The following is a 13,123-nucleotide window of genomic DNA, read 5'->3' on the forward strand; positions in this document are numbered from 1 at the left end:
CACCTCTGCTCTGTAGTTGGTACTATCAGCCTCTGCTGGTTCAAGATAACTATGAGGAGAATATTTATGCAATCAAATGTCATACCCAATGTGTGATGTCTTTATGTGTCAAATGTACATGAGGCAATTGAGGCTATAAAAAAGCACATTGCCCTCCCTTTCCTTCCTCTTTCCAAAGAACTGAATGTAAACCTTTGGGAGAGCCATGGATAAGCAGAGAATGCCTGGCAGAAAGTTTGGGTCAAGTTGCTGGAAGCAAGCAAGAGGCACACAGGTATCTTCATTCACAGAGGATGAGCCATTCCTTTCTGAAATCATGGAAAAGGTTCAGGACATCTCCCAGGGACAAGGAAAGGAGGAAGGGTTTATTTCACGAGCTGATACACAGGTAAATTGGTGGTGCATGTAAGTCATCTACTTCTGTGAGCCAAATGCTGCATTTAGGGAGAGTCCTCGTGAAGAAGAATAGCTTAATGGTTAATCAGCAAAGACCTGGCAAAAATCCTGATTGTGGGTCTGCCCTATTGTTCTGTCAGTGGTGGCTGGTGGCTCAAGGTCAGTGGGGCAGTTTTAGTCCTTGAAAGTTTGGACTAAAATCTGGACCAGATTCCACTGCCCCACTGACATGGAGCCACCAGCCACCACCGCATTCTGTGTGACTTTAAGAGAAGCAATTATGCTCACCTTTAGCACTAACAGAATATGACCCTGGATGTACTGAGAGTTGCTTCAACTCTTTTTCATTTGATGTTATGACTGAGGGCATTTCTCTAAAATGGACTGCTTAATAGTAGTCTGAAAACAAATGGACTGATATCAGACCTTAAATTCACATGTGTGTTGTTTTCAGAAATTGGCAGCAGACTTACCTTGGAGCACAGAAGAACTGGAGCTTGTTTTTGATGGCCTTGATGTTGATGGCAAGGGCTATGTAGCCACCGAAGAGTTCACAGACGCACTTAGTATGCATTGATTTAATATGTTACACTGATGGGGCTGGAAATGCATAATGTTTATCTGTAATGTGCATACGTACTTGGGAGTAAGCTCTCATTTGCAAGGAAGTACAATGGTATGGAGAAATGGTTCCTGTGCCATCCACATTGAGGGTGCTTCCAGACAGGTGTTTATTGTGGGATGGCTGCTCCTCATCCATGCAATTTTTTTCTCTTCCTCCTCTTCTCCTCATCAGTGCATTTTTCACAAAAGTGACTCAAAGCAACTTACAGAAACAAAAACAAGAGTAAAAATGCTCACTGATAGTATGTGTAAAACAGCAAATCCAAATCAACCTACCCCATTAAAAAGATGAGCAGAAAGTTAAGGTCCAAAACCCTGGATGAACAACAACAAAAATTGTCTAGTGCCTAAAAAGAGATGGTGATGGATGGTGCCTGGGGTGCCTCTCTGAGGAGAGCATTCCACAAATGGGGAACCACAACTGAGGTCTATTCCCATGTTGCCTTCTTCTGCATCTCCCTTGGAGGAAAATATAAAAATGCCAAATTGTATTCCACACATACCCTATTTATCTTTTCCAGGAACAATCCAATCAGTTGTAGTTTTTTTTAAAAAAAAAGAAAACACCTGTTACCAATGACTCATTTAGAATATTAAGCCCCTGACTGGAAGCCCCCTGATTCTCATAATATGTGTGGATCATCAGAATGCCTGTGCTAGGTGCTCTGGTTCAGTATATCTTTCACTCACTATAGGTAGTTATTTGGATCCGAGTGACGAAATACTGGCTTGAACTGTTCTATATTGTACCATGTCTGTCCAGAGGTGTAATTTTGGTTGTCTACATGGCAGGGTGTTTTCTGAACTCAGAGCCGGTGACAAGGCAGCACCGAAGGAGGAAGACAGTTTTAATAAGGACCCCTACCAACCTGTCACTGGAGGAAACTAATACTGAGGAGCAAAAATGCTTTGAGTCCTTCACAAACCAACAGGGAGCTGACAAAATCTTTGAAGAGTAAGAATATGCAAACCTTATGCCAGATTCATACTGAATCTTATAACATGGGATCCAAGCAGAGCAGGAATAGGAGAAGGTGAAAGAGAAGTAGTTTGGTGCTGAACACAGCAGCTCAACTATGCTCTATAGTATACTATAGACTTTAGCTTTGCAGAATTCTATTAATCTCTCTCCCCCTCCCAAGTCCAAGTTCCACCAGCCAGAATCAGGTTCAAAATAGTGACTCAAGGGTAGGCATACACTTAGAATTAAGGAACAGCATTCTTCTGAGCACATGCCCAGGAATTTATTTTCCAAGCCAGAACTAAACTCATAGACTTCTCACATAAAAATCCACTCCTGGCTTTCCCGCAAGCTTCATTTCATCAGCTTGATTGGGGGTAAGAGGGAAGCCAATTTGTTAAATTATTGTTTATTGTTCAACAGTTGAGAGTCATTTGAGAGTCAGAAACCAATGCCAAAGTATGGAAAATCACCCAATGATCTACCAGTAGAACCTGATCTAATTTCTTGTCTTTCCATTTGATCTACTAACTAGTTATTTTCAAAGTGACATGTATGGAGATAACAGAGATATTTCAGCTTTGGCAATAGCAGCCTTGCACCCTATTGCCCTATTGATTTGCATGCTTATTTTCTCACGACCAGCCTAGAACTAGGATGAAGCAAAACTACTCTCAGATCCTAAGAACAGTTGAGCTAGGCTCTCCCAAATGAGAACCCCTCCCCCGAGGGCTCATTTGAACCAACGTTAGCACAGTGGGGAGGAGAGCCTGGCTGGGAGTCCAGAGTCTGTGAGTTCAAATCCTTGCTCATGTCTCCTGGGTGTCAAGGGCCAGCTAAAGATCACCCCCACAGCAAGTGGCTCAGGGGTTATGTGCCCTGCCACCTGTGCAGCCATGGGCAAGCTGCATAGTCCCAAGGAGCCCAGTTGCCCCCCAGCTGGCAATTGCAGATGAGGAAGGGGCTGGCTTGTGCAGCTGTGGCAAGCTGAGCAGGTCCTAGCCAGCTGGGGAGGACTAGCCTCAGAGGGAGGCAATGGTAAACCCACTCTGAATACCGCTTACCATGAAATCCCTATTCATAGGGTAGCCATAAATCGGGATCGACTTGAAGGTAGGCCATTTCCATTTTTTTTCTACAGAATATTCACTGGAAACATGATAGTCTTCCATTTTGCAGTATGTCAGAAATCTGGAAGATTTGGGTGCAACTCTGGCAGGGTGAACCACTTCTGCTGGGAAATCTGAAAGAATTCTTGGCTAAAATGACATACTTGATCAAAGAAGCAAGGCACGCAAAAGAGACACCACAGTTAATACTGAACACATAAGTCACTGGACATAAGACTAAAGCATGGAAAAGACTTCCAGAAATGTAGCTTTCCAGAAAGGGGGAAAAGACTCCAGAAACAAGGAGTGTGATACCCAGACAGTAGAAGGGGTCTTAGTACTTGTATTTATAGAGAGCATGAGGAGGTGTAGCTTAATAGTAGAGGTTTGCCTGTAGAATAGCCTTCCCCAACATGGGTACCCTTGCTGAATGGGTCTGATGGGACTTGTAGTGGAAAATATCTGGAGGACAACAGGCTGGGGAAGGTCGTAGGTTGAATGCCTGGCATCTCCAGTTAAAGAATCATAATATCAGTGTAATCTTCCAGGCCTGATCTGCCACAGACAGCAGTATTGTGGCAAATTTGCAAGTGCAAGGTCCCTTCATGATAGTCACAGCCATGCCCCTTTCTAAGATTACACAACCATCTAAGATTATAGAATAAGCTGGCCATGCTTGAATACTGCTTTCTGCTTCTCTATCGCTGTCACTATTTGACTGACCATATTTCAGAGATATTGCTTGAATTACTGAATTCAGGGTCTATACATTTATCTCCTGCTGCTACCAAACTGCTTGATGATGTAGATGGGATGCTATCATCAGGACTCACTGTCTCTTCTTCTGCAGTTACAGGATTCTTACTCTCAGACTCTTGTCCTGTCTTTTTGAAGTAGGAACTAAAAAAAGCTTGCTTGCAATTGACACTCACTGGGATTCTTCTCAGTGGCTAACACACTCCCCCTTCATGCTGATTGGCTCATAGGATCCTAGAGACATAAGGACCCTGCTCCCCCAAAAGTAAAGGGTATAAGATGCCTTGGAACCTTGGATGACAACATTCCTGGGCACAAAACTAGGTAGCGATCAGCAAATAAAGGACCTGCGACCGATTCTGTTCCCTTAAGGAATACCAGCTGGCCCTCCCAGCGGCAAATCTAGAGACAAGAGGGAGGTATGGAAGGAGTGGTGGTTGTGGCAATGGGTCTCCTTTGAGGGGACGTAGGGTGAAGGAGCAGCTTGGGCCCCTACATCTCTTGCTCAAAATAGCCATTCCATAAGGTTATTTGCTAAGAGCTGTGCAGAAGCCATACCTTTTGTCATGAGAGCGCTACTAGCCATGTGGAATCATTTAAAGCATAGATCTCCTGTTGGAAACAAATCTGCTCTAAAGCTGCCTTGTTTGACCCTCTGCCCTAGACGAGTTGCTGATCACAACAAGAAGGTGCAACAGTTTTATGAGGAAATGGAACAGCAAATAGAGAGGGAGGAAGGATGGCTACATTCTGAGGTAGGTGCATCACCAGATCATGGTGCAAAATGTGGCAGCGAGACTGCTCACTGGGGCAGGGTACTGCCAACATGTCACCCTGCTTGTGCGGAAGGGTGAGAGAATCTGTGCCTATGATTCAAGGGGTCATGAGGTTTTTGTTGTTGTTTTGTTATAGGGCCAGGGGCTTCCTCCACTCAGTTCACAACTAAGCCAGATTGAACTGGAGGGAGTGGAGATTTAGGGATTCTGTACAGCAGGGGTGGGGGAACCTCTGGCCCTCCATATGTTGCTGAACTGCAACTCCCATTGTCCCTCAGTATTGTCCATGCTAGCTGGGGCTGATGGGAGTTACTATTCTACAGTATTGGATGTAGAATCTACGTACTAATAGTAAAAATGACTTTCCAAATGTGGATCCTTATGTAGCAAAAACACCACCATCCATACCTAAGAGGGAAATATCAGAAGGCTTGGTGGAATCCTAAGTGTTGCAGAAGTACAAAAAATATTTAGAAGAAAAATCCTAAGGCAGGGGGTGGGGGAGGCACCCCAAAACATCTCAGTGATGACTGAACATGCTCTGTGTGCACAGAATGCTTGACTGGCTATTGGGGAGGGGGGAGCAAAAACTACGAAAGGAGAGTGGGAATGGAATGAAGTAGCCTAAAAAAGGGCATGGCTGTCTGGGTGGAACCATGAAGAACAGCAATTCATGCTGCAACATTTTGTTACAGTTACCACTTGTAGTTTGATTTAAATGCAAACAGGGCTTGTGTGTGAAAATTCTCTTTTGCTGGGTACACACCCATTCGTAGCACAAAAATGTAAATTTTCTCAATATGGAATTGTTCATGCTCATTCTCAACATGCTGCTTTCCATCTAGATTGATTGTAGATCCTGCCGCCCAGACAGGTGGTTGTGGCTACTTGATATGTGTTTGAAAATGCTCCCCTTAATTAGATACAGTATTTGCAAACCCTCTCCTTGCAATCTTAGTATACGCCCACCTACAATGTCATTGGGCAGGTGTGGATTAACCCCCCACCTTGCTGGAACCGTCTACATCTGTTTTCAAATGGACATAGTGTGGGGTAATGTAAAACTGATCTGCAATGAGCCTTTATTTTCAGGATGAAGCCAGCCAGCCTGTCAAGAAGTGACTTTCAGGGGCAAAAAAATATGCAATAGGTCTAGACTGTGTGTGAACTAGGCAGAAAAAACAAGAACTCAGTCTCCATTGATTCTAGATTAAAATGTCATCTGTATGCAGCCTTAGTCATTGCCATGGAAAGCTAGAGCATCACCATTTTTGCTGTTGCAGAGTAAAACCCAAAGCCAATTCCACAGTGTGGAGATGAAAAAACTGTTGGATGTCAGGGAAAGGGAAATACGGCATTTCCTTACTGTTCAAAAAGAGGTAAGATATTCATGTGACATGTAATATAATGACGGGAGTCCAGCAATGGGGTGGTGAGCTCCCTGTTTGGGGGGGGTAGACACTTGTAATGCCTTGTCCTCCATAGCACTGCCCCTGCAAGAAAGCATAGCTCTAACCAGTTTTTCAGTTTTCTGCACCTCTAAAGAACTCCTTGTAGACATGCCACAAAGACTGCTTTTATTTATATATTTATTAGATTTATATCCCACCCTTTCTTCCAGTAGGAGCCTGCTTTAATTCTGTCTTTCAGAACAAAGAGTAGCTTCTTGCTTAATGCAAAGGAAACAGCACCACCTTCTGGAAGCATCTTCTCTGGCTAAAGCTGCAAATGCGGTTTGTTGCATTTTGGGCCAACCAACGAAACCATCGTCCTCATGCAGTTGCTTGCTATGACAGTTTCCTATATACCCATGGGTAGCCAAGATAGTGCCCTCTAGATCAGCCTTTCCGAACCAGTGTGCCTCCAGATGCTGTTGGACCACAACTTCTATCAGCCTCAGCCAGCATTGCCAATGGTCAGGAAAGATGGGAATTGTGGTCCAACAACATCTGGAGGCACACTGGTTGGGAAGGTGGACTACAAGACCCATCAGCTCATCCAGTATGGCCAATAGTAAGAAATAATGGGAACTGTACTCCATCTGGAGGGCACTATGTTGGCTACCCCTGCTATGTATACCCAGGGGCCTGAAGAATCTATCAGACCGCTGTCCAGGCAGAATGTGATATAACGGTGGGTACTCTGAAATCAGACAGGTGCTGTGATAGTTCTAATCTCCTTGGCATTGGCTTCATCAGTGGTAAGTCCACCTAAGGAATTAATTCAGAATGTGCTGCCAAGATTTGCTATGACAGATCTTTTCACTGCTTTCATTCAATGCATTTTTGTTCTGGGTGGGTGGGTGGAATAGTCTGGGTTATTTCTATGCTGTCTATAAACTAGCTAATCTTCAAGGCACGTTTCCAAAGCAAAGTGACAAATGACCTACAATGGAGACAAAAAATGCTCAAATTAGGGTTGTCACCTTTTCTGTTGATAGTAGCTCCTGTGCTTTTAACAGCCACATGGCAGGCAGAAACTCAACAGATGCCTTTCATAAGAACATAAGAACATAAGAAGAGCCTGCTGGATCAGGCCAGTGGCCCATCTAGTCCAGCATCCTGTTCTCACAGTGGCCAACCAGGTGCCTGGGGGAAGCCCGCAAGCAGGACCTGAGTGCAAGAACACTCTCCCTTCCTGAGGCTTCCGGCAACTGGTTTTCAGAAGCATGCTGCCTCTGACTAGGGTGGCACAGCACAGCCATCACGGCTAGTAGCCATTGATAGCCCTGTCCTCCATGAACTTGTCTAATCTTCTTTTAAAGCCATCCAAGCTGGTGGCCATTACCGCATCTTGTGGGAGCAAATTCCATAGTTTAACTATGCGCTGAGTAAAGAAGTACTTCCTTTTGTCTGTCCTGAATCTTCCAACATTCAGCTTCTTTGAATGTCCACGAGTTCTAGTATTATGAGAGAGGGAGAAGAACTTTTCTCTATCTACTTTCTCAATGCCATGCATAATTTTATACACTTCTATCATGTCTCCTCTGACCCGCCTTTTCTCTAAACTAAAAAGCCCCAAATGCTGCAACCTTTCCTCATAAGGGAGTCGCTCCATCCCCTTGATCATTCTGGTTGCCCTCTTCTGAACCTTTTCCAACTCTATAATATCCTTTTTGAGATGAGGCGACCAGAACTGTACACAGTATTCCAAAAAGTGTGGCAACTCTACCACAAATATGTGGAGCTCTCTGCAGATCTGTCAGCTGATACTATGTTTTATGATGGTGATTCTCAAACTTTTTTTCTATGGATCATTTGAGGATTGCTAGAGGTCTCAGTTGACCACTTAATAACCTTTATTTTCCCTTCACCATCAGTATCATCAAAACCTTATTATGAAAACCATGAACCCTAGCCTGAGCCACTGAAAAGGGTCCTTCAATGGGTACATTTTAAAAGGAAAAATCAGTGCTATATTATGAAAGTCATGGGCCCAGACCAAGGTTTTGTTTGCCTTTTTGATAATCTGGCCCAGGTCAAAATGGACTCAATCTCAATGGCTGGGGGTGGGCATCAAATGCAGAGCCAGGTACAGATATTCTCAACTGTTCTGTAACCTTTCTGTGGACCACCGGAATAGATTCTGAGAACCTCTGATCGAGGCTTGACCATTGAAGTTGCATTTCTATATTCCTGTCTCAGCTCGAGATGCAGTTAATCAGTCTAAGGGAAAAGCAGCACATGACTACTACCCAAACCCAGGAGCTCAAGCAAGCCAATGTTGCCCTTGAGAACCAGCTGCAACAAACCCTTCATCACCTTCAAAAGCCTCGAAGGCAACTGGATGTCATGATGGGTAGACTATCCCAGATGCATAAAGAAGAGAGGTGAGCCCAAGTTGTAAATTCACAATGTCACCTTTCTTGGGGGAATACTGTAGGGAACACCTTTTGTGGCCTATCTTGAGGCAGTTTCTTCATTAGAATGTTTTCCAAGCTTGCTTTGAATGAACTAGCTTTGATCAGTGGAAAAGGGAATTTTTTCCCCTTCCAGTTGCCCTCCTACTAGGAACAAGTGTTTGCATCGTTAGAATTTTTAATGCCACTGGCATCCATTAATTAGCTAAGTTAGTCACACCTGAGGAGGAGTGACAGCAGAACACCTCAGCAGACTGGATTGGTCTCTGTCCATTAGCATAGGTTGGGGAGGGTCATGCCATTCTGGCCGCTGCTTGTGACTGGATACCTCTTCTTGCGGTAGAGCTCTTAAAGGATTTCACTCTTAAACAGAGCTTGGAAGATTACGTTTAAAAAGAAATAAATTACAATTACTGTTACATGGCCCCAAAAAGGAATAAATTACCATTATAATTACAATTGTTTGGAAAGGAATTGATTACTTTACTGTTATTCAAATGTAATCACTACCATTACAGTTGTTACTTTAAAAAAAACACTAGAGTGCCTACATGTTGCTGGTTTTGGATGCTGCACACCTAAGTAGTCTAAAACAACATTAAAAATAAACTGAAAGAGAGAGAGTAGTAGAATATTTTTTTTATCCATAAGATAGTAGTGGTAGTCTCTCCATTGGCAAGGGAGGCGAGGGAGGAGGCAGAGACCACCGCTCACAGCTTCACACATCCACCAAGTGAAAAACCCCACACATAAACACACTCTCTCAGCTAGCAAGCATTGTCTCTCTCACTCAACCACCTCTTGGACCTTGCCCTGACACCAACTAATGCACACCCGTCCAAGCAAACATTTTCCCATGGGGTGCAAAAAAGTTAAAACACTGCAAATGCAGCAAAGTAGCCAGGGAGGGCAGCAAAAGCCATTTCATGAGCCAAGTACAAACACAGTATTAATACACATCCACACATCATCTCTCACCTCCACAGTTGTTCATCTCCATTCCGCTGCTGCCTCCTTTTCCTCCTTCATCCACTTCCTTACCCTCCAGCTCCTTTCTCCCTCCACTCCATTTTTCTCCATCGCTGTCCATTTTTTAAAACATTTTTTTCTCTCCACTCCACCCCCATCTCACTCTCCATCTCCTCCCTCGTCACCTCCTGAACACCCACAGAGCACAAGGGAAGAGCAATGCTGTGCAGAAGCCCAGTTTGAGGCACATGATTTTCATCCACACATCTTCCCCTGCTCCCCCTCCCCCAGTAACACCCAAACGTAATGCTGGAAACATCACAATTAAACCTCAAAAGTAATAAAATTACTCCTCATTCTATTACAATCAAAATGTAAAGAAATTACCCACTCATTCCTCAAAAAATTAATAAATTGCAAGTAGTTCATTTTTCCTAACAAATTACTTCCAGGCTCTGCTCCCAAAAAACAAAACCCGCAGCATGAATTCAGTGCAGCAGTTCTGCTGTCCCTCATTGGTCCCTTGGGAGAACATGCACTTCCTGTTTGCATTGTCATATTTCCTGTTTGCACCATTGCATTTCCTCTTTGGATACCACCGCCCTCTCTCTATGCTGCTCCAGGGTTTCCCAAACTGTTGTTTGTGGACCACCAGTGGTCCATGAGGTTTATTCAGGTGGCCCGCAGTGTGTCCACATTAAATATTCATATTCATATTGATTTTAATTGTATTTTTATTGCAGCTTTTATTTCTTATAAGGTAGTTTATTGTATTACAGTTTGAATTCTAAGGAATGTAAACTGTAATACAATAAAGGAAATAAAAGAAGCAATAAATGTACAATTAAAAATCGTACTGCATCTAGCACAGCACACTGGAATTGCTATAACAAACAGAAAAATCATGTAGTGGTCCCACAAGACCATCAGTAATTTTCAAGAGATCCATGGGGGAAAAAAGTTTGGGAACCACTGTGCTATTCCATTTATTGCAGCATTATTGCTGCTACTAGTAATAGGCTTGTGCGCCTTCAGACGTAACACCTGAATGTGTGCCAGGCACAGTGGCAACGTTTGTATCCCTTTTTCCCTTTGCAGTGCAGATACCCAGAGGAAGTCTCCAGCAAGACTCCTCAAAGTCGATAGGTATTTCTTCTTTGTTCACCTAGTACTACTTGCCACTCAGAGCTGCCCCCCATGAAGTGCCACCATAAATACCATTCTAGGTGTTATAGTGTGAAGGCTTTTGACCTAGAAGTATTATATATTATACGTTATTGCATCTGATATGTTCAACCAGCAGACAGAATCTCAGCTCTCATGGGCCCCTGGGGATAGTGTGTAGCACCCTACACGTATAGCTCCGGCATCAGAGAAGATTGGCTATGTTTAAATAAGGCTTTCCCAAACATCTGATAAGTGATGCACACTTTTTTCTTCTGAACTAAAATTGGAGGCACACTTCACTCTTAACATCCAAAAAGAGTTATGAAGCACAGTCCTTGTACATGTTTACTTGGAAGTACTGTAAGGCCCATTGAGTTCAGTAGGACTTACTCCCAGGTATGCATGTACACATTTAAGTCCCATGAATTCAGTTTCTGAGTAGGCATGCATAGGGATTGCACTGCCAGAGTTTATAAAAGGAGAAAAGACCAGCTTTCACAAGACACTACCTCCTGTGTCTCTGCATGAATCAGTGTTCTAGGCATGCTTCCTGATTGGATGGAGGCAGTGAGTGATTCTGCTGTGTTTCTGCATCAGATGTAACTGGATCAAACCTTATGCAACAAAATCACTTTCTTATTCACACACACACAGCACTGGCTGATTGGAAAGAGGCAAGGCCAAAGCAGTAGATCATGCAGAGATTCAACAGGCATCCTCCCTCATAGGTGGATACTGGAATTAGTATTCTTATTTATTTTTTCCCTCTTTCTCCCATTGTGGTTCCTTTAAGGACCATCTGAATCCAAATGGGCTTCTACTGGGAGGAAGGGCGGGATGGTGGTGGTGATGATGATGATGATGATAATAAATGACATAGCCTCCTCTGAACTGGAGATGAGATTTGAATACAATCTGAGTGAGGATATACTGGACAGCTCTGCTCAGAAGTAAGGCTAAATGCTCCTATAGATATATTTATGTGAGGATGGCACTGAAGAGGTGGCAGTGGTTTTCTTTGTAGCTGGGCCCTTGCTTTGGCATCTAGGTGATGGATACTGTCTTTCTTTCTGCAGCCCTGGCATTCTCATGAACTTGCATATATGCTGCATCTAGAAAGACAAATTCAAGTTTGTAGAGTATTCCAGGGTCAAGCAGATTAGACTGCATTTGATGTAATATTTGTATGTAGTTTTGCCAAAAACAAATTGATTCAAAAGTTGCTGAAGAACAATAAGCAGGGCTTTCCCCACCAACATTGTGTTTACCACCAATATTAGTTATTTTTAAAATAATAACATAATTTCCCACTACATTAGCAGGACATTAGCTGCCAGCATCCCAGATGAACCTTTAGTACATTATTATTTTTTGTCCTCTAAGCACTTGAAGAATGCCTCAAAATTAACTCTGGCAGACTTTTTAGTTTTCACATATAAAACCCAAAGCATCTGTTTATCATTGGGTTGTAAGGAAGAGACATGGAAGGTTCAGATATGGACGCATTTTAGAGTACAGTTGATAAAAGTAGGTTTAATCTTAGAAAATCAGGCCAGCTGGAATTCAGAGCCCCATTTCTAAAAGTCCATTTCCACAGCCAGATCCAGGCATCAAGGAGCTAAAGGAGAAACATTGCCCTTAGTCCCATAAGGAAGAGCCTGCTGGATCAGGCCAGTGGCCCATCTAGTCCAGCAACCTGTTCTCACAGTGGCCAACCGGATGTCTATGGGAAGCCCACAAGCAGGACCTAAGCGCAACAGCAGTTTCTCCTCCTGAGTTTTCCAGGAACGAGTATTCAAAAGCTTACTACAGTACCTCCAAACAACTACTTCCATGAATTTGTCTAATCTTCTTGTAATGCTGTCCAGGTTGGTGGCCATCACTGCCTCATGAGACTTGGAAAAGGCCTTGTACATCATCTAGTCCAATCCCTTGCTCAGCATAAGAATTCCAGAGCTAGAGCATTGCTAATAGATGTCTGTACAGCCTCTGCTTGAATATCTCCAGAGAGAGGGAGCCTTCCCCAACTCCTCTAGGCGACTGCTACCACCATTGAACTGCTCTTACTGGTCACATCCATGCCATGAATGTAAAGCTCTCTTATTTCACTTTAACAGTCATGGCTTTCCCCAAAGCGGTCCTGGGAACTGAAATTTGTTAAGGGTGCTGACCACAAAGAGTTACAATGCCAAATACCCTGAACAAACTACAGTTCCCAGAATTCTCCATGACTATTAAAGTTATGGTATAAGAGTGCTTTAAATGTATGATATGGATGAGACCACTGTCAAGAAGGTTCTCCTAATGTTTGCCTGAAATCTATACTCCTATAAATCAAACCCAGTAGAACTAGTCCTGCCCTCAAGAGCAGCAGAGCACAAGTCCTTGCTTTCTTCATGTCATCAGTCAGAGAACAAAAGAAATACCAACCATTAATTTACCCCATAGCAAAACAAACAAAAAGTTCCCCTAACCAAATTAATTTTCTGGGAAACTGTGGTTCTAC

The 13,123-nt window shown here is 43.3% G+C and overlaps 1 protein-coding gene across 2 annotated transcripts in view; it reads left to right on the top strand.

Moving 5' to 3' along the window:
* The first annotated feature begins 203 nt into the window (after positions 1-203).
* RAB44 (RAB44, member RAS oncogene family) overlaps positions 204-13,123 on the top strand; it is a 32,944-nt gene continuing 20,024 nt past the window's right edge. For both annotated transcript variants that reach the window (XM_061630398.1, XM_061630399.1), the window contains exons 1-6: positions 204-388; positions 851-962; positions 1,813-1,975; positions 4,511-4,601; positions 5,906-6,001; positions 8,267-8,451. In XM_061630398.1, the coding sequence (XP_061486382.1) occupies positions 206-388; positions 851-962; positions 1,813-1,975; positions 4,511-4,601; positions 5,906-6,001; positions 8,267-8,451 (830 nt within the window). In that variant the 5' untranslated portion in view covers positions 204-205. The remainder of the gene's footprint in view (positions 389-850; positions 963-1,812; positions 1,976-4,510; positions 4,602-5,905; positions 6,002-8,266; positions 8,452-13,123) is intronic.

The sequence above is a fragment of the Rhineura floridana genome, chromosome 6, assembly GCF_030035675.1.
Source record: "Rhineura floridana isolate rRhiFlo1 chromosome 6, rRhiFlo1.hap2, whole genome shotgun sequence".
Classification (NCBI taxonomy): Eukaryota; Metazoa; Chordata; class Lepidosauria; order Squamata; family Rhineuridae; genus Rhineura; species Rhineura floridana.